The sequence below is a fragment of the Vidua chalybeata genome, chromosome 4 (genome assembly GCF_026979565.1).
Source record: "Vidua chalybeata isolate OUT-0048 chromosome 4, bVidCha1 merged haplotype, whole genome shotgun sequence".
NCBI classification, from domain to species: Eukaryota; Metazoa; Chordata; class Aves; order Passeriformes; family Viduidae; genus Vidua; species Vidua chalybeata.
The window spans coordinates 35,963,168-35,989,644 of record NC_071533.1 but is presented as its reverse complement, the minus strand read 5'-3'; the positions used below and the strand labels follow the sequence as shown (position 1 = coordinate 35,989,644).

Here is a 26,477-nt window from a genome sequence, read left to right as displayed (position 1 = left end):
AATGTGTTTGAAAATTACTTTTCTTTTTTTTTTCCCAGAAATGCTCATAAAAGTCTCTGAAAGACACCAGAGCGTTATTTCATATTGTGTCAGGACTGACAGAAACATTCAGAATTTATTTTAACAGTCTGACATATTTATCATTACATTAATATCAAAACTGTATTAAAAAGTGAATTTTAGTACATGCAATGAGAAATTGGCTACACTACAAAAGCACTGATAATAATGTTATCTCTTCTGTTCCAGCAAATATAACCTCAAAGAGGAAGCTTCCCTCTACTGACAATTCAAAGCCTTCTTGAGTATTCACATTATGACTCTGACACTTGCATGACTGATAAGAGACAAAGTCAGAAAAAGTTTGAAGGTCATTCTTTTGTCTCCCTTGAAACTGGTATTTTTAATACCATCTAGCAAGCCTTTTCTGGGAAACTCTTTCTTTGGAAATGCACTCTATTTGGGTAGATATTAAAATGCAACTCCTGCATGACAGAAAGTATTCTACTCCCTTTTTTTTTAACTTGACATATTAAAAAAAACCTTCAGGAATAATAGAACTGACCTTTAAAATTAAAAGAAGCAGCACTGAGATTAGGAAATATACCTATAAATACAAAATGTTTGCTATTTATGTTAAAAGATTAAGCTATTAAAACTGATCATGTCTAGGATCTAAGTAGTAACTTGAATATGTATTTTCATTCAAATTTCCAAAGAGTTCTAGAGAATTATAAAAATATTAAAGGACTGAAAATTGTGTTGGAAAGTCAGGGAAACAGGATAAAAAAATATTTCTGTGGTGTGACCTGTTAAATATAGAAAAATTGTATTCATAGCACGTTAAAGAAGCAAATTATCCTCATAGTACATTAAAAACGAATATATGACAAAGGGCCAGGATTCAACTACTGTAATATTTCCAAAAAATTACAGATAATCCACACTGAAAAGTTTTTTACATACAAAAGATGCAACATATTTTTAACTTATTATCATGCATAAATAGCTTTTGAGTTAGTTTTATAATTTCTCAGTTGAGAAATTAAATTTGATAATTAAAAAAAACTTATACCAAACTTGTCTCTAAAAGACCTAAAGTAAGACAAGAAGTTAAATTGAAATATTCATTAAAATTGTTGAGAATTTGAGTCAGCTATCAATTACACACAGATACTCTCAATTCCTCACCACATCTCTTCTCAACACCAAAATTACTTTAAAAATTTGGAACAAGGAAGTTTACGCTTTGGTATACTCATTTTCTAAATATTAATTTAAAGATGCATTTTTACTGTCAATAAAAAATTACAAGATTGAAGAGAAAGATCATCAACCTAAGTAGACAATATATTTTTGTATCCATTGTACAGCCTAACAAAGCCCTTAACTTAGGAAAGCAAAATATTTAAGTCTGAGAAGCCTGCAGACATTTGGTCTTTTCAAGAAATAAGAGAAAATAGCATACAGTGCTACAAAGATAAAGACAGACAGGACTCAAAGCTGTATCTTACCCTTTGTTCATATATGTATATACATATATATGTATATATATATATATCAGGAAGAAATTGACATATATTTATCATATACAGTATCATATTCTTTTAATGATCTTTTTACCAGAATACACCTGGTAAAATATAAGACTCGCCTTCTCTTAGGAACAGGCATATTGGATACAAATCTGTGATTGAAATGATCTTCATTGAACTAGAGCAGTTGCACAAGATCACTCTTCATACCAGAACAAATTACAAAATTTTACTGGAAGAACGTGACAATTACTGATATAAAGATGCTTATGTTGAGCTGCTGTGGACCCAAAGACTATGTTTAAATTAGCAAGTAGTGCATATTAATTCTTCAAACCCGGTATACACACTGCACACATCTCAAATAGTTCTATTTCATACTAGTTCCTCTTTGGTCCAACAGACTGAACAAACCAGTACTATCTGGGAGTGTACAGGTAAATTCCTAAATTTCACCTTCTAGCATTATTTCATGCTAAAGGATCACAGATCATGTGCCCTGTTTATTGTAAACCAAGGTACAGAAGATGGGTATCAAAAGAGCAATCCTCACCTGAACTAGGCACTGATGCGAGTGAACATTTCACTCGCTTTGGAGGAGGACAATGAAGTTGAGAGATAGAACTGAGACCCCACTCATGGAGAAGGATATTGCAGAGTAGAAGAACTGAAAAACATTCAGAAAAAGAACTCCTTATGGTAGACTAAAGACTAATTTTCTAGGTAGAGTGCAAACACTACTAAGAGCAGACCTCAGTGATCACTATGTGACACCTGGCAGATTCCATTCTCAATTACCTACTGATTCCAAAAGAATCAATAATATTTTAAGTGGCTTTTGATAGGAAAAGGGGCACTGTAAGTACACCGGAAGCACAAAATAGTTTCAGGTAAAATGACTTAAGTCAGTAAAATAAACTGAAATAATAATAGTAACACATTTTAAACTTTCAATTTAAGATTTTTACATTTCAAAAGAGATCAAATGAAATGAAAAATTAACAAGGGAAATCACCCTTACTAGAAAAATTTGGTGAACTGAGTGAGCCAGAGACTAACCATTAAAGTTCATTAAGTTATCTTGAATTTATATACATCTTAAAAATAAATAAGCAAATAAATTATTGACCTTCTGGAGAAGCATTCCAGAACTAATTGATGAACAATCCCATGTGCAATACAATGAATAACCAGAGCTCAGAAAGAATGGAAGGAAAATAACTAGCAAATACATTTCCCTCTTAAAAGGTCAAGAAACTTAGGGACAAAATAAAAGAAGTTGCCAGGAGGCAAACTGAAGTGGCCCCATAAATGAAATGCAAACAGGTAGCTCACACTTCAGTCATTAAAGCAGAGAAAAAACAAAAAAAGTTAATATGCAGTAAATAGTGGTAATAATCCAGTTTCCTAATTCTGTGAATGTTTATGATGAATAAAAGGAATATAAGTATCCATAGCTGACAGCATGCATCTATACCACATTAAAAGCTGCAGGAAAACTCAAAAAGCAGAATTCCAAAACTAGTACATGAGCCTTAAAGCCCAGTAACAATTTTATGTATTGATTCAAGACAAATCTATCTGCCCATGTGAGTGTAAATCTACAGAAAAGCATACACAGAAATCAAACGCATCCTGAAAAGAAGTAAATAAAAGAAGTAATAAATTTTGAAATAAAGAACAATTAAACATGCGAAGGAACATGAAAAATGAGATGTAATACAGCACATTTGATCCTAAGAGATAGGTTCCAGATCCATTAGATATAATCTTTTTTTTTAAAGTAAGTAATGCTCCTGACAAAAAAAAAAAAAGCTACTATTTATCTGGACTTTGGCATTTCATTCCGTTTATTTAAAGGTGTTAACAAACGGGATTAGGACAAACTCCATAAGCATTTTGAATAACTGGCTCAACAGGAGACAGAACAGGCTGTTTAAAAATACATAAAGGAAAGGAAGTCTATATCTTGGGACTAATTTATGAAATTTGAAGTTGATGACTTGGGTGTAAAAATTGGCATTAATGAATTCAGCTGAGGCCAGAAAGGAACTGAGATAAAAACCACTACTACTTTACACAGGAAGAACTGAAAGTCATACGCGTCCAAAGCCAGAAGGATTTCCGGAAATTTTGTTCTCATTGTATGAAAATAACTCAGACAGGAAAAAGTACCCATTTTATAAGTATGGGCTGAATGTGATTAATATATGTGATCAAATAAGTCAAAATCAAGGTACGAAGTGTTGCATGCATGATCCACCCAATAATTAAAGCCTTCATTTGAATACAAAAGGTGGTAAAAATGAGTCTGGGTGCAAAATCTTAAGTGAGAGACTTTGATAGGATATATTTGCCCATGACTGGAAAATGCATAAGGGCCCTCCTGCTAATGCATACCTATGCACTATGAATTAGACTTTAAAGGTATTTTGGAGATCACAACTATATAATATGGTATAGATGACTGACTGAAAAGAAAACAGGTAAAAGAGAAAGAAAACAATTTAAACAAATATTATGCATAAGGACTGACCTTGTTGGTTTGGTATTTATGCTTATAACCCAACTGAACAGAGGCTCATTAAATAAATCAGCAGATGTGTACTTATCACCTACAGCAATAAAATCCAGGATTCTGCTGGAAGATATTTCTGCTTTTTGTTTCTTTTGTTGGGGTTTTTCCCCAGTTATCCTTTTCTTTTTCAATTTGTCATTCTGTGTTTACTATTCCAGCTGTGCTGTCTATTTTCAGGATGCATTTTGCCATGTCCCATATATGTTGTCTTTTTTGGAAGATAGGATGTTCAGAACAGATGTTCTTAAATTTATACAGAAAATAATCTTCTGAGTAAGAGTGGTTTGAATGTGTCTTTAACCTGTTCCTTATAATTTTTTTTTTCCTCAGCTTTAAAGAAGCTTGTGTGGGGGATTTCAATTGTTTGTTCTTCAGTACATGAAGCTTTATAATATTTTAGCAGAACTAGGAAATTTGCAAATTAAACAAACAGGAGAAGAAGCCAGAAGAAATACAAATTAAAGTCTTTGTACTGTTGTTTTTTTGGGGTTTTTTTTGCAGTTACTCAAATTTTTCAAAATATTTGTAGACCTCAATTTTATCCAGTTTTGATCCAGTTTTCAAGGTAAGAGCAGGTAATACAGCAGACCACAGGTCAGCGTGAGCAATACCTAAAGTGGCATTGTTCACATCACAGCCTTGTGGTTCTGTAATTTCCAGAGCTAATTAATAATAATGTAAATTAATAATTATTGGGATTTTAAATGACTAATAGCATAATTTTAATTTGATTTTGATCTTAAATCAATTCTTAAAATCTATTATTAAACTGTGCAGCTGATCCAATGCTTGCAATATCTCCATTTCCTGTAGCACACTTCTAGCTAAATGCTCATCCAGTTCTTTACAGGGCCATACAAAAGGGCTGTGGGTACTACCATGTTGTACTGGTTTTAACATCAGCAGGCAAATTACACTCCAAATAAGCCACTTCCCCCCCTGCCCTCCTTTTGGTAATTTCCTCATTTCCAGCATTAAGAATATCTTAAATGACAGTACTGGACAAGACCAGATAGTATTTATTAAGTCTTTATGACACTGATTGAAGTGTTCTCTGTCTATAAACAAATAAAATGTCAACAATAAGATCTACTCTGGATTTTTTTTTCAATGACTCCAGTAATTAGCCACACAGAAAACTATGGAAAAATTCCTACTTTTATACATCTGACAGGGATTACTTTGATTAATATGAACTATGGAATATTTTTTTTCTTCTTTGAAATGTTTTTTAGAACACTGATAATAAAAAAAAAACATAAACCAAATTCTTCTTTCATTCCATTGACCCATATTAGAAGTGTGAGAGACTGTGTAAATACAGACAACTTCCTTCTTTTAAATGGCAGTGATATTTTTATTTCTTGTAGCGCATTTTGCTATGCTAAGTGACCCCAGGACTTGTAAACACAAAGGATTATTTCATGCTTTTGTTTACTGCTCAAAAGCTAGACTTGCAAGACTGTCAGCAAAGAACTCTTTTTTTTTGCACTGTACCTGAAGTTGAAGAGCTGTAGCCTTTAACAGCTTTGGTTTAAATATTAATGATAAACTTCTATGGGGAACAGTGAAAAATGCCTCTTTTTTGCAGTACAAACACATACAAAAGAACTACAGTCTATTTCAAATAAACATGAAAGTTTGATTCTGTGAGTACTGAATACTAAGAGTAGGTGATGCACACAAAATCTGCTCCTCAACCCACTTCTGTACATAATATTAGCTTGACACAAGATGACTTTAAAATCTTTAAAGAGCAGATCAATTATAGCTGTTACGCACAAGCAAACTTTCCTAAGATGGGCTATAACTCTGCAATGTCTTTTTAAGTGACAGACAGAAGTCTGTGTGTCTAAAGGCTACTGTGAAACAAAAATAATTCCTTGTTGTAAAGCTTGTATAAAACCTACTCCTTTTGTGAACTTGCTTCTCAACAATGTGGACATAAAAGAAGTTTGAATGCTGACCAGAAGTGAGAGTAGAAGTTAAATTATGTCCTCCCCATACTCCAAGAATAAAGAAGGACAAAGCAGTTTGAAAACAATAATTCCCTTACAAACATTTTGGTGACTTTTTGAGAAATAGCAAGACATAGCAAGACAATTGACTTAGCAATGTCTGCTTCTAAACATAAGCATTTATAGTGTAACAGCCATGTAAGCTATTCTTGAGCAAGATCTAATTTGAACTAATGTAAATCAAACTTTTCACCCAATAGTTTATCATTGGACATAATGGAGGAGCAGAAAGCTTTAATATTACTAACACATGTTGTATGGTATTTCTGGTAACAAGAGCTTTACAGAATTTGGAAAATAGTTGTCAGATTTCTAGGATATTTTACAGTGATTACTGAGAAGACAAAAGTATGTATGTATACATTCAAATTCTTTTATAATTATAATAATTACAATAAACAGAAGAACAACACCAACCAATGAACATTAGATAAAGAAATTATTAATCTAAGAAATACAAAATGTCAGTAAACAAGGTCCTTAAATTTACTGAAAGATTCTCATTGTTTCTTATAAAGCTAGAAAAAAAATTCTTTCTGCTATTGAAGCATTACTGTGCCAAAAGAAAAATGAATACAGATACGTTCCTCCTTCAAGTTGATTTTCACAGTTGCTTTGAATAGGTCTATTGTTATAAAAGTCACAAACACCACCAACTCCTCCTCTGCTCCAACCAGCTACAAAACCAGTTGAACCCAACAGTCAACTCCTGCCTTTAACAGAGCACCTACTTTCACATTCTGTTCATATGTATAACCTTGCCAAGTATCAGCTTATTCTATTTTAATTTTAGCATAGGAATAGGTTTTGCCTATCTGGGCACACCAGTTGAAGTCAAAAATGATTCCTCAGCTACCAGGGTTCAGACTCTGTTTAATCTTAATTCAGTTTTGCTGCTAGAAGTGGAGGAAAAAAAAAAAGGAGACTACCAAGATGACTCTTTTAAATCTCAACCCCAGTGGAACAAATAACAGTAGTTGCGGCATCATTAACCTTGAGAATATTTATAATGCTTCAAATGCATATGTAAGGAAAACAATGAAAGCAGGTATGTGTGTCTATCCCTGACTATAACATATAGCTACAAGATTTGTGTGGCAACATCTATTAAAAAAAAAAAAAAAAAAGTCTTACGAATGATTTAAAGAGAAGAAAAATGAAAAAAAAAAGCCATATAAACTGCCACTTAATATCCAGAAGCTCAGAAATATTTGCTATCTAATAGGTGAGGTATATAGCACCACCCTACTTGCCTTTGAAGGCAGAAGAACAGACTACATGTACAATAAATCCTTTTAGTTTACCTTTTAATTTAGTCCTTATGTCTTCTTCTACTGTATCTTCCTTCAGTAACAGTCAGTTAACATGAAAGTTTAGCCAAAGAAAGGAATTAATGCTGGCACCAGAGCTAGACAAAAGAAGATGTCAGAATAATTTTTGTTTTCATGTAAACATAGAAAAATAATTTTATACTTAATAAAATTCCAAGTAGCAAATAATTATTGACTTGCAGGAAAAAAAAAATGAAAAATATAAACCCAACTAAAAGTTCCTTATGTTCAATAAAAAAACACCATAAAAATGAGTAACAACAATAAAAGGGTATCTTTCTGAACCAGAGATTATGGGTGAATTAGTCCATGGAGGACTATCTGAAGTACGCTGCTTCATTTATGTTAACACACTCAAATGCATGTTCCTTCTCTTGACATAGTCCACAGGTATAAGTGGATCTGTTACACTGAAATTACAGCATTACAGCTAACTAGCAAAACTATATGGAAAGACAAGAGCTCACCAACATAAAAACACACCAGCTCTAGAAGGCTCTGCAGGATAGATAATATTTTGAGCCTTTCCTAGTAGTTCACAAGACAATTCACAACTGCTGAAATTTTACTTCAGGAAAAAGAACCTTGCACCCTTGTACTATAGACTATGTTTCCACAGGGAATATATAAGATCCACAAAATAATCCATCAAAAAGAGTGAAAGATGGTGTTGAATAATGTGGAAAATCCTCTCCTCTGACTTCCCCAGTCTCCAAGTTGTAGGATTTTAGAAGAAAACAATTGTTTAACAGGTACAAGAAGAACATCTGCATGGCTATATTGAGAGAGGAGAATCTACACAGAGAAACATCTCTGACTACTCCAGGCATAACATTTTCTTGTTTTCAGTGTGGATTTTGTAGTGATATCATAGTGTCACTTAAGCAAAAATATGCTGTTAGAAGCTCTGAAAAGCTGTACCATTGATCTAAGTCCAAATTTTATTAAAGTCAATGTTAAATTCTAATTAAGAACTCAGCTAAATCAGCTTTACTGATGAGGAAGATAAAGTTTACCTTGACTGTTTCTGAGGGAAATTAAAAACAAAAGATAAAATAAATTAAAAGGTAAAACTAAAAGAATTTTGTAGATGGCTAAACACTGGAATAGGTTGGGAAATCTCTAACCATGGAGACATTCAAAATTCTCTTAGACAAAGCCTTTGTCTAAGAGAAAGAGAAACCTTTGAGCAAGCAGCTGGATTACACAATCTTCAAAGTTTCCTATTAATTGTTTTAATAGATAAGGCTCTTACCATATACATCTCCACAACCAGTAAAGTCCAGGAAGACAAAAAAAATAGATTCCTGTGTGGCATTTAATCTGGCTTTACAAAAATGGCTCTTGTTCTGTTAGTAACAGAAGAACATGAACCAGTTATTCCCATGTGCCATTCTGGTTTTCTGCCTTAAAGTATATTTTACTGCATTGCATTATCATTCTATCTTCAGATACCTCAAAAATTCATGTATTTGAGGCCTCCCTGATTTCTGACATAAGAGCTGTTCTGAAGAAAATAGTTCTTCCAAATGAAAGTAAATGGCTTCTAGGAGCCCATTTACACTTAGCAAAAGGAAGGCAACGAGTGGGGGCAAGGGGTGTTTATTTTGGCAGTTGAAAGTGGTATCAGTCAATTAAAATTTCTGTTGTTACAAGAAGCAATTAAACCTGGCAGGCTTTTTAATTTCTATTTTATTTTACTGAATGTTATCATAATAGATAACTACTTACTATGTGATTACTTGTCTGAGATCTGGGTTTACTACATGAGAACATGTTCCGTCTTTACTCAGACATAATTACAGCAACAGAATGGTACTATGTGAACTTCTACAGCATTTATGTGTCCATAATTGACCATTTAAGAACACAGAGGTTCTAATTCCTCATCTCAGCAACACTTCTGTCCTGACCATCTCCCCACCTCGTCTTCTTACAATAAAAAAAGAGTACCAAATATTGTGTAAGGCTTCCCTTTTCTAATGTCAAGGTAGAAACACAGGTTATACAGAATGCCAGATACAATCACCCTTGCAATGTCAAAAACCTTATGCTGCCAATTGATAAATTTTTTGACTAAATCATGACAGAAATTTAATTTAAAAGCTTTAGAGACCCTTTACTTCTTGTAGCTTCTGCTTTGATAACAAGGGGAAAGCTATTTAATTAAAAACACTCATAAGTAATACACTACTCATTTCAATCCAGCATGTCATTATAAATAATTGTCTATTCCAGTAAAATATTAAGATATATTTTCAACAGTACTATGGCTGTGATTTGTGGCAACAGATGCACCAAAATATTGCTGTGGTAAAAGTCAGGCCAATCTGACCTTTTGTTAGGTACTGATAATAACCTGTATGAACTTTTTTTTTTATCTGAAAGCAAGACATACAAAATAATATATCACACATTAAAGTTACTTTTGTCTGTATTGCACTGCTACCATCATATGGCTACTTTTAGAAAAGTCAGGCTTTAAAAAGACAATCTTGGCAAATTTTACTTCAAACATGCTTCCAGATGCACTGAAGGCCAAAGGACAATGAATTTAATGTGACTGACTGAGCTTGAAAGGGTGAGTTGTTACTTAAAGTTTCAAGGAACAGTTCCTTGAATGTATTTTATATTAGAATATAAAACAGTTCCTTGAGTATATTTTAATTAGATTACTATTAGAAACCATAGAAGAATTAACCTTGGTAAGTGACATTTTATCCTGCTTAGCAGTGGAGGATAGTGAAAATTAAGAATCCCAATATTCCTAGCATAAATTTTTCAGAATTAATACCTTTGTTTTGTATTGACAAATGAAAAATATATACTAGCAGTCAAATATATTTTTCATTTAACTTCAGAAACATACAGCTTACTACATAACTGTATCAGCAAGAGAAGTGAGTAAAGATCAGTGGTTATAAAACCACTGACAAAAGGTAAGTGGGGGAAAAAAAGAGGGTGAATAAGCTCTACAGTTAAACAAATATTTATATTTAATATGATATTATAAGGTGTTTTATGTAAAAGATCTTTTAATATACAAACTGCTTCTTAAGGACACAACTTGTGTTATTCTTAAGGAATTTCAACAACCATTTAGATATAAGGCAATAAGAAAAAATCCAATTAATATAGTGGCAAATAATACTATTGTCCATTTCACAAAGCATCAATTTACACAGGAAAACCACCTAATATCTGGTAATAAAATGCCATAGTTTCCTCTTCACACAAAAAACTTTTCTAACTTCTAATACTTTCTTTTAAGAGAACGCAAGAAAATTACCAGTGTTGGAAACCATGCTAATTCAGCATTTTAGATCAAGCTTGTCCTTTTCCCTGGTCTCATTTAGAGCAAACTTCCAACCATTTAAAAGATGCAATCTTGAGCACATTGCACAATAAAAATTGTAGAATTTGTGTGCATAATAATAATAATAACAATAATAGGCAGCTAACTCATGGACAGATATACATAAATGCTCTCTTAGTCATTGCTGCTATTTGTTTAAAAGTTAATGAAAATCTACTGAGAATTCTTTGCTATTAGATCAATTAAATAGCAGCAGAGTTACCTCTACAGAAGGCTCAAACCCAGGTAATTGCTTTCTCCATTTATGCTTCTCTCACCATCAGCTCTATACAGATCAAGCTCTGAATAAAAATCAGAAGTCTCACGAGACTTTACACACAGATACCAACAGAATGTTTAATTATCACTCTCAGTCCCAGTAAAACAGGTTCAGATTTTAGCAAAACACAGTCAGTAAGGGCCCAATCCTAACAAAATTATTTGGCAAAAGATGAAGAACTCTAGAAATAAAACAGAAATAAAGTACATGTCAAGATAGAAGACTAGCACAGTTTTATGAACTTAAACCAGAAATGAAATAGAAAACAATGTTACTGTCTGATTCAGCATTCTACATAAAAATGGATGTGGACCATAAAAATTCCATGTGGACCCAAAACCTGAAATTAGTTGATATCAGTAGGGAATAAAGGAACTATCTGCAACAACTGCAATAAGAGAGACCATCAGCTTTATAGAATAGACCACACAGAAATATAAAAATATGCTTTCAAAGCTTCAAAGAATACAGTCATGCAGTTAAAGTAGCTTAGGTAATCACAAACAAAATACAAAAGCCAAGTTTTAAGAACTGGTGATGTTATGCGTACAAGATACTGGCAAGAGTAAGTAGTGTTGTCTGAGCAAAGGAGACAGATGTCCTTTCATCTTTTGAAAAACCTCCAGGAATTTAATAACAAATTAAGTGTCATCTAAAATTACAGCAAGAACAAATTATATAATAAGAGATATTTGAGGCAAAGAACAGTTTATGAAGACAGAGTATTACCATTTTCAAAGTCTGTTGGCATATCAGGCTAGTATAGAACTGAACCACTAACTTATATGAAATAAGAAAAACTAAGAATCCATAATTTTGAACCTAATAATAAAACTATTAAGCTTGATGAGCTATTCCTGCAACCTCTAGAAACCAGAAATTTCCAGGTAAGACTGTCAACAAAGTTTCAGAGTATTAAATACAAGAAATTGCAAAAAATTGGCATGCAAATTTGGAATTGTTACTAAATGCTAGACATTGGAAAGAAAGTGATGAGTTAAATTTCATCTAGATGTAAAGACAGCAGCTGCTGACAATTCACAAAGTGTTACAGTGAATTATCATGGTTGAATAAATCTCACAGAAGGTTAGATAAGCACATTTATTACTTCAAATTCACAGAAACACAGGTAAGTGTTAGAAAAATGAAACAGGAAAATGTTCAAGTGTTATTTGAAGGAGAAAAAAAAAAACAAACCACAGTGTAAAATAGGAAAGTATTTATAGCCTACTTATTAAGCTTCTAACACTTCTGAAGTTAGAGCTTTAAATGACAATTATACTGGTCAGTGATAGATTAATTAAAGTAGGATCTTGGTAATCCTTCATTTATTCTTCTTTTAATTCTTAGAATCTAACTGGTTTTACTTACTGACACATACAAAGCAGTCAGATCACTGACACATACGAACAAGGACAGACAGGCGAATCAGAGGTACAAAAAACTTACCTGAAGTCATAAAAAGCATCAAAGCCAGAAAAGAATGTATGTTGACCAGTACAATTGATTAGTATCTAGAATTTAAAACCATCTTTACCATTATTTCCATTACTTAGTTGTGTGTACTAACATTACCAAAGTAATAACACTTCAGACATTCAGGATATGAGTTCACACTCTAAAAACGTAGACAAGCCAGCACAAATTCAGGAATATTTCAAAATTATTAAATGTAGGGTATACTTCCAAAACAGGCTTTAAGACAAGCAGTGTGTGTAAAATTGGATAAGGTAAAAACTAATTTGTCACAAACAGTGCTTTTCCTATACAATATTTCTTCTTTCTGTCACTCCATTGAAAAGTGTCATAAATTTAATACTGCAAGGCAGTAATGAAAAATTCCAAATTTTCATAAACAGCATTTTATTGAGTTATTTATGTATCACCAAATCTGTATCTGAATAACAAAGTTCACAGATGAAATCCTGTTCTATTATGACATCCATATTCTGCTTCATTCCTGATAAAATACAGATCAGTAATTAATTTCAAACCATCATTTTTTGTTACTCCAATTAAGATATGACACAAAGAGAGCTTAAAATAAGTCTTTTCTTTGAGATGTAATACAGTTTCCTTGAACTAGTGATGGACAAAACTGAAAATAGCTCAATAGACTGCGAGTAATAAAAAAAAAAAAAGCTTCCTGGTCATTGCAGGTTTTGTAGAATTGCTTTAAAAGTCATAAATAACAAGGAGTGACTAGGAACTAGCCAAGGTCATTTTTACTTTCCTAACAGGCAAAGAGAGTTTATTCTTCTCTGATGAACATTTGATGATGTGATGAACATTTGTTAACTTGTAAGCAGGAAGAAGCAAATAAGGTAATCCTTTAAAGGCAGCAATAACAGGATATAAAAGTAATTTTGGCAGGAGTCAATGGTAACTACTTAGTAAAGCTGATAAAGAGTTTAAATTGAAGGAGCACAGAGATACAGGAAAAAGCATTCTGTAAAAGTTAGTGGAAGAGTTACAGACATGATGGAAAACGGTATAAAGCACATGAACATACTTGGCATCTCCTTTTCTAACTAAAATGATTGGGAGAGGAAGGTAAGAGGTTACAAACCTCAAAGGTTTGTGCAAAAAAAGGTTTGTGTAGCCTAAAAGGAGAAACAAAACACTTTTTTTCCACTGTGTGAGGAAGCACATCCCTACAAAAAGACACAACATCTACATTTATCATTGGGCAGTGGGAATTGTGTGGTATGGAACGATTTCTAACACATTCACTACAGCTAGGAGCTGCAGAGAGAGAAGTTAGAACACAACCACTCATTTCATTGCTCAAATCAGAGATGGTGGCACCTTCTAAAGATCTGAAATTCCAAAACAGACTCTGATTGCAATTAGTTTAAGACTCTGATAGACTTTAATACAGACCCATGGACCTGCAATTATTCACAATTGTAGGCTCACTGTAGCAAGTGACTGTCTACACATCCTTTCCCCTCAAAATAAAATTATCAACTCACCACTTGTCCATTCTGAGGATTTTTATGTGCATACGGTGGTCCACGGATGTGATTCCACATCTGACCAGATGTCATAGCAAATACAACGCACTAGAAAAAGACAGAACAATATAGTCATTAATTTACTGCGAAGGACTGAACAGAAAACCATTCTGCTGGTTACTCTTGCTTTAGATATGCTTTTTTTTTTTTTCACTAACCAGACACAGAATCTACCTCTATTTGTATTTTAGGATAGTATCTTCAGATGCACTGCTTTCATAAATTTTTTCATGAATTCTACCATTCTGAAAATTAGTTAGCTCAAGCCAGATTTTCCAAATCTCACTTGAAATAATCCTAAATTGATACACCACATTTACATATCTACATGAAAACAAGTATTTGCAGCAGTAGAAGGCATTGCAAATGTTCTGGAAACTCAAGATTTATACAACCTTCCATGAAAATATTTCTGCCTCTAAATCTTAGACAAATATTTAGCTTACCTTTTTGTTTTCATATGTCTGAAATTATATATAATGTAATACAAAAAAATCCAGATATTAAAAAAAAAAACGGTCCTATTTTATGAAATTCTCATGATGTGTCTATATGACAGAGATTCATTTTAGCTATGACAAATAGCAATGGTTGATTTGTTAAAAAGGTTGAAAATTCCCAACAGAAAAAAGTGTGAGGTTAGGTTAGGGATGCGTGACAACTGTGAAAACAGACTTTAATGCTTGTAGAAGATCATACTGTAGAATGTACATGACAAACACCAGTCATACCAAGAGTCATTAAGACTATTTTAAAGAGGAAAGCATAGTATTTTGGATTACTAAGTGAGAGAAATAGGATATATGTATCATCTAAATATGTCTTCTGTTTTATCAGTGTAGATAATCTTTACAAAAGCTACATTTTTAAGTACAGTACATGCTAATTTTTACCTCACATCAGAATTTCAAATAGCATCATAAAGTCATGAAGATATGGCAGATGGATCATGCCATAAAGGCAGATGGATCATTAATGTAAAAATTTGTACCATAGTGTGGCAGCAGCTCTCTGGCCACAGAGAGCAGGCACAGACTTTCCCAGGCATTTTCCTGGGGAAGGCCGTGAGAAGATCAGAGAAAAGAATGAGAAGCAATTCTTATCTCTACTTGTTGCACCTGCTGTTGTGCACCTGAGGAATGTGTCATGGAGAATTGTTTACCAAAGGGTGATTTCTTAATTGGACACTGGATGGTGTTTGGATTGATTGACCAATTATGTCAAAGCTGTATCGGACTGGCTGGAAGGGTTACTGAGTTTATTAATAAGTACAGTATAATACAGGATAGGATGATATAATAAAGCAATTGATCAGCCTTCTGCAATCATGGAGTCAATGCTAATTATTACCTGGCTGGGGGTCTGCAGTGACACCATAGTGACTAACTAGACCAGGGTTTACTAAAACCTTTTAGAGTGTTTTTGTTGAAGAAGGTTTAGCAAAATGTTTGTGAAGTGAATATAAGCTAGTGTAGCTCTGTATCCCTGTAAATGCAGCATTGCTACCTCTAGAAATATGAACAAGGCCTTCCTATGGAATCTGGTCAACATTTATTCAAATCTGTCTTGACTTTCCTGGCTTTGGGTTTTGTTTTCATTTGGGGTTTAGGTGGTTTTTTTGTTTGGTTGTTTTTTCAGGTTTTTTTTTTTTTTTTTTGCTGTTGCTGTTTGGTAGTTGTAGGAGAGGATGGCTTTACCTATTTAGCTAAAACAGCAGTTTTTCCAAAGACCAGGTGACCATACCTAGTTTACATTAAATTGGCATTTTTTCCCCTCTATTCTTTTTAGGATGAAATAGATAGTACCAACATATTGATGTATTACAGTAGTGATGAAATGACAGCAGAGGCAGCCAAAGTGTAAACACAGGCTACAATGTGTCAGTATTGAATGACAAGAAATGATGCACAGGATTATACTGCAGATCCCAAGCCTATAAATAATCCAAGAGTGAATAAAGAAACACAGACATGGGAGCTTGTAGAAAACAGTTTTAGTGCTAATAAAGAAAACAAAGGACAAGCACCCAACATATTTAAGACCACCTCGATTGACCCTGTAAATTCTGATGTAAAATTTTGTTACAGATCAGTGAAGAAGTGCAAAGTGGAAATAGCCCCAAGTGGACTCTAAACCAAGGAGGAAGTAAGCAGCATCATACTTCTTCCAGCAAAGACCATAGAATGCTGACAACTCACCACAATACAACATCACCCCAAAGCAAAAGAATGATCTGCAGATCCAGAGAGAAACAGTGGAAGAGTAACCATAACATAAGAGAAAGGTAAAGATACCAAGAAATGTATGCAGAACGATTTAATTGTGGTGTCATTAATGAGACTTCTCTTGTAATAGAAGATACATTTTCAAATACGGTTTAATTACTGCTTTGTTGTAATGTTACAATTTTAATTACAATAAGAACAAGTTCTTATTTTTAATATAAAATGTGTTTCATTTTGCTTTTAACAGGATTTAGAATGTAACAGCATAATAACTAACATGGCAGATGAAGACATACAGGTAGTGATTGCTAGCAAATGGATTGTGTTTTAATTAATAATATACAACAAAATGAAAAGAGTATACAGTGAGAAGGGTATACTGGGAGAAGAGTAGCATAGCTATTTCTATACCTTGCAGATTGTTTTAGCAGAGAAATTTATACTGCAATTTTGGTGATGACTCATAGCTTATGCGAAAGCACAAAAGTGTAGAAATTGAAAATATGGGTATCAAAAGTGAAGTGAAAGATATTTAGAAAGGCAAAAAATTAGCTGAAAATTCAAACACTGAAAGATAACAGATGCATAGAGTACACAAATTGTGCCTCTCTGAAAGTGTGTTTTCCATTAAAAGTAATTTTTCTCATTTTTAAATTACTGTTTGTAATTTATACTCTCTAGGACCAAATCTGCTTCCATATGGAAAGATCAAAAAGACTCTACCCCATTTTATATATAGTAATATATTTTATAAATTATAAATCTCCCAAATTACTGAAGATCTTTCATGCTTTAAATACCATACTGAGAGACAGTATAATTCCTAGCAAAAAAGGTAACTACGAGACACAATAGTGGGGAGAAGAAAATGTCAAGTATAAACATAAATGAAAAGCAAGGACTCAACAATACGGTTATTTAACCTGAAGGCATCTTTCACATTCTTTCAGTTCAGACTGTTAGTGACCAAAAAAACTAATTTGGTCTACAACACACTGAATCTGCAATTATTTCCTTCCATCATGTTCCTTTTTATGATGTTTTTCCATAAACTTTTTCTGCAGCCAAAATAAATTTTTCAGGTTCTCCCCTGTCCTTTTCCAATTTTCATCTATTTTATGTATCCTAAGAACAGAGCATTTTCATCATATTCCTTATGCAAGAATTTAGAATGCTACATACAGTGCTTGACATTAAAGCTCATTCTGCTGTGCTATATATTTTCCAACTACAATCATCTGTGTAAAAAAGAAACAACACTGGAAACTACAGACTTCTACTGTTTGTAAAATACGCACCATTATTTGTAAAACATTGGCATACATCTGTAATTCATGCTGATAGACAATGTTTAGCATTCCAAATGGCATAGTTTCCACAGGATCCCTTACTTTGGGATCCAAAAGTTTCCAGACTAACCATTACTGGGAGTTGATTCTTCCCAGTTAGAAACTTTGCCAAATTAATTCCTACAAATGATCAACTTGTTCATATTTACTTTCGTATGCATGCATACTTTCATATGGTGCCTTTCTGCAATGTTCTTGGATCTTGTCAAAGTTCAAAGGATTAAAAGTGGAGTAAAGGAGAAGATTCAAGTTAAGCACTTATCTTTGATTACAATGCCGCTTTTCCATAGCAGAGTCTGTATTTCAGCAGTTCTACAAAAAGGAATACTACAGACACACCCTTCCTCCATCTGCTCCTTCCTTTTCCTTGTCAGACTCCAAGAACAGCACTAACTGCTGCATGCCACCTGATTTATCAATGGAGTTCAGGGTTTTTTTTCAGGGTTTAAGCTATTTTAACAGCTTCCAGATTTAGGTAGCTGATTTTGCATCTAAATGATAAAAGCAAGCAGAATTATTTGGCTCTGTAGCCAAACACTGGTGTTATAGGTGAGTACACTCCATGTGTAGATGGATCTGCTGCAGGACCTTGTTAACAAATTAAAGCGATGCTTCCTTGATGGCTTCCATCCTTAGTTTTACTAAGGGGAAGACTGCTTTAAGCTCACCCATGGTGCATTTGTGTGTAAATCACAAGGTTTCTAAGAACAGATAAAAGATAAATTAAGCACCAAGAATCCCAGCAGAACCCTCAATTGCAAGCAAGACACAATTTCACAGGTACATAAGCAGAAATTCTCAACTGTTCTTGGTCTTGCAAACTTTGCAAATTATTTATTTGGGTTTAATACAACCCCTTCTCAAAGGCCTAAGTTTTGTTTAACACTGTCTGCTAGTTCATCAAACAAAACTGCTGGAGACTTAAAAAGTCATTTAGTATGCCTTTTGAAGGGAAGTTTCCTATTAGCAGATAGTATACAAAACCAATAATTATATATATAGATATATATATACAAAACCAAAGCAAGTTTACACCCAAGAACATGGAAAACTTTGTAATGTAAGAAAAATAATGAATTTTAGATTAATTAATGGATATAGTTGAATTCAAGCATAGGCTCAATAAAATGCTGACACATGACTGTTAGTTGTACACTTTATTTCTATATTGTTCTGTATATGTTAATTCTAACTATTTCAGAATTACTGTTTTAAAGAAATGTAATCCTTTCTTATCCAGTTTAGCTTTGCTTTTGCATTCAATGAAGGTTCTCATGCTATGAGATCTGTATTCCATTTCTAAATCCATCACTTATCAGACTCTCCAATAAGAGATATGCAATTAAAGGACAGAGTACAACACAGAAGCAAAGGGAATGGATTTTTGTATCTTTAAATGTGCATCTCTAAAACCTCTAACTACAGGACGAAAAGGAAATTAATCAGAATTTATTGATGTTCTTCTGGATGCCTATCTAGTCACACAGAGAAACCTTCATTTTTCTGTTTATCATTGAATAAAGCACATTAATTTTTTTATCCTCATTTCCAGAAAGGGGTGGAAAAGTCACTAGTAGCCATAAGACCTTCCAAGCTCCTTCGGACCAATAACTGCTGATGAATGTACTATGTGGTGTAAGTACTGGGGAGTGTATCCACACAGTACACATTTCTCATACCCATTAACTTTTATGAGAACAGTAAACACACACTTTGTCTCCTCGTTCAAGTGACCTGTCATATTTAGCCCAAGAGAATTAAATCCTAGGCAGCTGCCTTCTAATGTCAGCACAGATTTTGTCTTCCCTGATTCCACAGGTATATAGGTAAATCTGAAATATAGGCATAAAGTGAAACTCAAAATTACATGCAGAAAACAGCAGAAAACAACAGCCTGGTACAGAAAATGCTGTCAAAAGACAGTCTAGCCAGAACAGAACAGAAACTCTCAGCACACATACTGTTGTCTAAAATGAAGCAATTCCTTACCTAAACTGTTAGAACCTTGCCTAGTTTATACCATCTGATCTTTTCTTCTGCCTGCTTAAGAAATGAAGAGTCCTGAAGAGTCTGAATTGCTTCTTGTTACCAGCATAAAAGGACAGAAGTCTGCAAATATCTAAGGACTGAAGTCCTTTGTCATCTTTGTGTTGGCATGTCAGAGGGAAAATATCCATAGATGAATAGTAGAATTTGAATTAAAGCCTCCAATAATCTAGGGGATAAATTTACATGTGATTTCAACACATCTTTTGGGATATTATGTACTGGGACTCAGTCGTTCTGGTTTGCCATCCTAAAAGTCTTCTGGGTAATGTTGCAAGTGAAAATGCCTAAGGCATACAAGATTCTACCAGAGCCAGCAATGCTTCAATGAGGGCATGAAACCACAAATATTCCTGTGGTGCAATCTAATGCTGAGGGCAAAAACAATTTGATGGTCTTGTGTGAGCTGGCATTGGAATCAATGTCTGGGACGAAACCTGTGGTCTTGCTTCTGCAAGTCTATCAAAACTATTAGCTGCATCATTAAAAATTGCATTGCTAAATATTTTTCTAAAAGAGTACTGGGAATATTGTCTATGAGAAACAACATTTTTATATCAATGAAGTTATCAAATTAACATTTCTGGGTTCCCCTGTCAAAACAGCACAGACTCTTTACGCTGAGAATTTTCTTCTAATTTTTAGCAACAGATCATTCAATCAGGCAGAGTGACACCACCCATTTTTCATTTAAATAAAAAGTAACCAACTTTTTATTTTCTTTTTTTAAGATTTAGGAACATGAAAACTGTTCAGAGTAAACTGAGAAGCTCTAACAAAACAAGAAAACAAGAGTCGTCTGTTTGCAATTATACAGTTTTCAGTCACTGAATGCCATAATCTCTATAAAAAGCCTTCATTGGAAATTAAAAAATGTTATTTTCAGTATGTTTAATGAATACTAGCTACCTAGCAGTACACCCAAAAAGCATTTAAACCCCAAACCTAATGCTTTTAGAAAAGTGCTTTTGTGCTTTCTCAGCTCTATAGCATCTGAAAAAGCAACTGCCAATAAGGAACAAAATAATTGTCATTACTTCTGCTGAAAATGCAGGCTTTCTGTTCTGTTTTTTTAAACATCTTGCCAGGATTTCTCTGTTTAATTTGGTTTTGAAAGTTCAAAAAGGAAAAAAAATATTCATGAAGAACATTATGATTTAGAATTAAGTATTTATTAGTTATTTATACCCTTCATAACAAGCATTTTCCTAGGCATTACTTTCTCTCCTTAACTAGATACCATCTTATCAATTTTTCCTTTTAATGAGCTTTTATCAAAAAAAGAAGCTCTAAGTTTACTGGTAGAAAAAAGCACTATGCAAGAGAATCATAACCATACAATATTGAACATATTATTACCTTATATATTAATATTTTATATATATATATTATTAGTGACTGCCCATTTTCTTCTATGAATCACAACAAATTTTAGTCATTAACTGAGGTCATCTGTCTGCAATCTGGAGTCCCTGCTGATTCCACCAAAAAGAAGTTATAAAATTAACTTGTATGCCTGTGCACGTCTCAAGTCCAAAAAGACTTCTGGTAAATATATGATCTTTGCTAAACCATCACTTTACAGGGTATGGGGCTTTTACTACATTGTGAAGTCAGAACAATAACAATTAAAATAGTAAAGCATTGGCTCAATGCCATGATTAATTACAACATACTTTCAGATATAAGACCATTTCCTAGAACATCCTTTAAGTGCTATTAATTTTTAAAGTAAACAGAATTTTTCAGGAAAAAGCATTAGCAACAATATAGGGCATTAATGTCATTTTAGTTACTTGCTTGTCTATACAATTGGCAGGATGACAATTACTGAATGACATGGATACATTTCTTAAAATCTTTGATTACATTTGGATCTGTCCTCAGGAGTTCAGCTAAATGTCATTACAGGTTTTCTACACAGCAATTAACAGTCATGTTCATATGGAAACTCTTGAGCTTCTGCTAAAGAAAACAGCAAACATTGTAAGAAAAAATTGATGCGTTCCTTTTCTCAGTTTAATTACATCTTCAACTATATATTGCAGCTTGTAGTAGAATGATTCTACGATTTGAAGAACTCGTTTTTAACCTCTGCAAGACAAAAACAACAATTCCACAAAACATTGAAATAAACTTTTCATCTGAAAAGTCTGAGGTATGAAATTGAGATAAAATTGCTGTCTCTAGAGATAGAGTGCATGGATAAACAAAGGAAATACCACTGATTACATATCTTTATTTGACTTTTTGACACAAGTATCTATTTTCATGTGATAATTATTGTTTTAGTCAGGTTGTTGCTAAAGATTAGAAATCAAAAAAAAAAAGTTAGACTGATACATATCAAATGTGAGACTAACCGGTGGTAGAGCATCTTTAGAAAATATTATCATTGAAAAATAATGGTAACCTAGAAAAATATACAGAATTAAATATGAAAGACGTTGGGAGAGACATGTCAAAACTCTGTGCTAGATCTCGGGATATTCCAAATGACATCCTGGAACAGAGGAGACATTCTGATCCTGGCTCTCTAGATCCAAAGGAAAGTTCATTCTACTTGAAATCCAGTCTTAGGGGTGGTTTATTTGAAAACTTGTTCTGTATTCCTTCCTCAATGTATGGTGCAGATTAACAAATTGCTTTAATAAAGATGTTTTCCTACACTAGTAGGAAAAGCTATGACAGCACATGAGAGAAAACAGTATTATCAGTAGCCATTATTCAAGATTAATGCCAAATATTAAAGAATTCTGAACAAAGAGCTTTCCTTAAGTTCTTATTAATAATCTAGATATAAAAATTAGAACTCACCAGATACTAGGTAATTTTATCTTTTTTACTTTTATGACATAAAGGCTGCCAAAGGCTCATCAGGTGACAGTACCACAAAAAAGAAGATATCTTCTCACATTGTTGAATCAGAGCAGAATAGCAAACCAATAATATGATATTGAAAAGGAAAAACCAGTTTTAGGATAACCTAAGTCTAGCAGAACTAAACACAGAGAACTATACAAAAGCCCAGGTTGAAAGAGACCTCAAAAGACCACCTGGTACAAGCTTTCTTGGGAAAGGGAGCCTAGATGAGAAATAAAACATGAATGCTGATGTACAAACAAAACTCACATTCCATCCACAATCCTAGGCATGTCCTTTCAAGAAAGGTTAATTCATATCAATACAAGTTGAGGAAAAGTCTTTAAAATGATCACAGGAATAAATAATCATTTAAATGGCAAAAGAATAAACACTTTGTTTATATTGCAAAAAACACGTGGATTAATTTCTAAAAAGTAGCGTTCTCCATTTATATAGCTACTAGTGCAGTAAAATATGGGATTGGACTCAATAATTACAGACACTATTCTAGTGTTGAAACCCATGCTTCTGATGCCATGTGCCTGAAAATTAAGCTTTTGATGCTGCTCCTCAGATTTTTCCTCTTCTCTCAGTCACAATGATATCAAAGAAATGAGCGCTTGTTTATACACTATAACAACATCCACTATTCCTGAATACTATTTCCTGTTTAAAACTGAGACAGCTATGTTGCACATCCCACATTTTTCATCAGTCTACCCAGTTATTTGAAAACCACCATGTAAATAAACACAGTGCAATACACTATTAAGCAAATTCAAGCTTCATTCATTATTTATGGTTTTGAGGATTTAGGTGACTAATATTTCAAGCAGACTTGCCTAGATCTAGTCTTTCCTCAGAGCTAACACTAAGATCATCCTATTCTCATTTAGGTTAACAGTAGAATGTTAAGGTCAGTACTACTGAAATCAGTTTTGGAAACAATTCCCTCTTTTTCTTTGTTTCTCAGATCTTTTATCACTGTCTTAGAAACAGAAGCCTTTTTTTTTTTTCTCAACCTTTCATAACTCTAAAGTGATATAGTAGTGAGACCAATATCAATGCTAAACCAATTGATCAACATTTTGGATTTTATCCAAAAAAAGCAAGTTGAACCATAGCCATAAACACCAGTAACAATTATTGGAAATATTTTCATACTAAAGTTCAAAGAAAAAACTGCAGCTATCAGATAATTTGCTAATTTTCAGTGAGTCACTCATAGTAACTGATACTCACTTCTTATGAGAATTAGACCTAAAATCTGGATTATAAATCTTTCTCTGACAGTACCATTCTGAACAATGGACTAATGCAATGGTTTTTAATTTTCCCTGTATATAATGAACACATATATGCTAAGATAAGAAATTAATAAAAAGCATATTAGTAAGTAAAATCTGCATACCAGAGCTGCCATGGCCCAGCCAGTTTTGTTATAGATGAACTCTAGATTATTTCTTCGCAGATATAACAAGCCACCAACAAGAGATACCAGAAGAGCCAGTGCAATTGTACCAGAATAGTTAGGAGGCCTGAACACTCTAATCTGGAAGGAAAAATGCAAATACAGATTGTAATAAATGCTTATATACAGAACATCTTCCATGTAAACATAATGGAACACCTGAAATCTGGTTTCAGAGTCAGAAAGACTAGTCCCTAATATATAATCTAATAAGAAAAAATAGTACTTTCTTTAATAAGCACATACTATGAAAAATGTTCATGTTTAATTTGGAACTGTGCAACTCTGAAACATTATTTCTTCAACAGATTTACAGGCTGTGTCTAAACTAAAAGCAGCTACCTTCTAATCTAAGTGTTTTGCATTAAGTTTTGTAAAGCACATTTTATTTATTAACAACTAATTATTATTGCTTGTTTTTATCTAGAATTAGACTATAACAAAACAAGAATGGAATATAATCTGCAGAAGTTCTCACAAGTACAAAAATGTTATTTTTTTAATGTGTTGTAGAACCCTCACTTGACAAAGAAAGTTATAAAGGAAAGATGGAATTTATCGTCAACATGTCTCAAACCACAAAGACACATTTACCTTCAACTTTTAAAATTGCTGAAAGACTTACATGAACATCTGTTCTGTCAGCTATCCATTTAGCTAGCTGTTCAGCTGCAAATCCGATTCTCTGCAGGTCAAATGTGTCAGCTCTCTTGGGTTTACCCTTCGGAGGAAAATGCATGAAAGTCGGAGCAGAGTTCATATTCAGCTACAAAACCAGGAAAAACAGCAGGAAAAAAATTAGTAACCTTATCCTAAAAATATAACACCACTATAGCTTCAATAACACAAATCTAATTAGTGTAAAAATATCACTTGCCTACATATATGACATTTTTTGAAATATTCTCATATTAAATCCTCCAAAAAGAGTGCTCACAATATTCCTTCCAATAGATTCTTCAGGTTGTTCAATTATTTAGAATGTTTCACCCACAAGCTTTTCTATATAAGAGTATCTTATGCTTTAAAGTTCTCACACACTCTAAGACCTTTCTTGTAATTGGTAAAAAAGAGACTCTGCACCCAACCAATCTATTAAAGTACATTAACTTATAATTCTAAGGGAGCAAAGTAGCTTGACATTGTTTGGCTAGAAGAGACTAACCACTAGTGACTCAGCTTTTTTTGAATCCAAAAAGGACTGGATAACTGGATAACTATGGAACTTGCCCTAGAAGTTACTGTTTATTCATGTGTTGATGCCACTGGAACTATTCACAGTATATTAAAAAATCCTCAAAAGTGATAAACAAATAGATCTACATATACATTTGCTATTTGAAATTTTGACTTCAGCTTTGCAAGGTAGTATAGGAAAATGTAATTTCACTATATAGAATTCCTCAGTATTCAGGCCATCTCAGAAATCATTCAATAAAGCACTAGAAAAAATGAAAATTAACATAAACAAAATCAGGGGTAATACTTAAGGGTGATGCAATATGGAACTTTTTAAATAAAGAAGTAAGTTTTTTTAATTCCTGAAAAATTAAGTTCACGTTAGCAAATATGTTTTTCATCACATCACATTAGCAATAATGTATATTGAATCAAGTACAAAGCTGAATTTATCAATAGAAAATACCTATTAACTATTAAAATATTTTCCATCTAAGCAAAAAAAAATAGTCCTCTTCTTTACTGAAATGATTTGGAAATAAAAAACATTCCAAGAAAGGCTAAGACACATGTTGTCAAATAGTTAAATAAAATATTTTATAAGATAAAGAAATATTCAGACGTTGTATGGAGTTTGGAGGCAGCTGATCTGGAACTGCTTTGTCATTTCTCTATAAACACGGCAAAAGCTGCAAAAATCAAAATCACATAACTTTTTGTTTTTTTGTTATGGCATCACTATTACATGACTTTGCACATATAAATGTAAAGTCAGAACTGCATTTCCCTCAAATCCACCTTGAAATAGTCATTACTATACCTTATTCTTAACATTCTGTCTCTTAAAAAAAACCCTCTTACATATTTATGTTTAATTTTCTCTAAATGTAAACATGATTTGAATTGCATGTCATTTGAAATAAACTGAATTTGTGCCCTGTTACACAAGGAATAAGTTGAACTGGACTCTTCTAATAAGGGTTGATTAGTTTAAGGCAAGATCAAACAAAATATTTTGTATTATTATAACCATGCAGGTTACAACATATATAAAGTTCTCCAGTCTATAAAGTCTATAGGCTATAAAGCCTTGAACGTTTATAGCAATTTTTTTTTAATTTTTAAAGCAAGATCTTAAGCCACTAATAACCATTTTTACACAATACATTCTAATATTTCAACTAGAAGTAAAAATATTTATTAAACATACTATTTAAACTTTTTAAA

General features: G+C 33.0%; 1 protein-coding gene across 2 annotated transcripts in view; it reads right to left on the bottom strand.

The window, feature by feature from the left end:
* TUSC3 (tumor suppressor candidate 3) overlaps positions 1 to 26,477 on the bottom strand; it is a 113,388-nt gene that overhangs the window by 38,372 nt on the left and 48,539 nt on the right. For both annotated transcript variants that reach the window (XM_053941278.1, XM_053941277.1), the window contains exons 4-6: positions 24,697 to 24,837; positions 24,012 to 24,152; positions 14,074 to 14,163 (exon numbers count right to left, since the gene is read on the bottom strand). In XM_053941278.1, the coding sequence (XP_053797253.1) occupies positions 14,074 to 14,163; positions 24,012 to 24,152; positions 24,697 to 24,837 (372 nt within the window). The remainder of the gene's footprint in view (positions 1 to 14,073; positions 14,164 to 24,011; positions 24,153 to 24,696; positions 24,838 to 26,477) is intronic.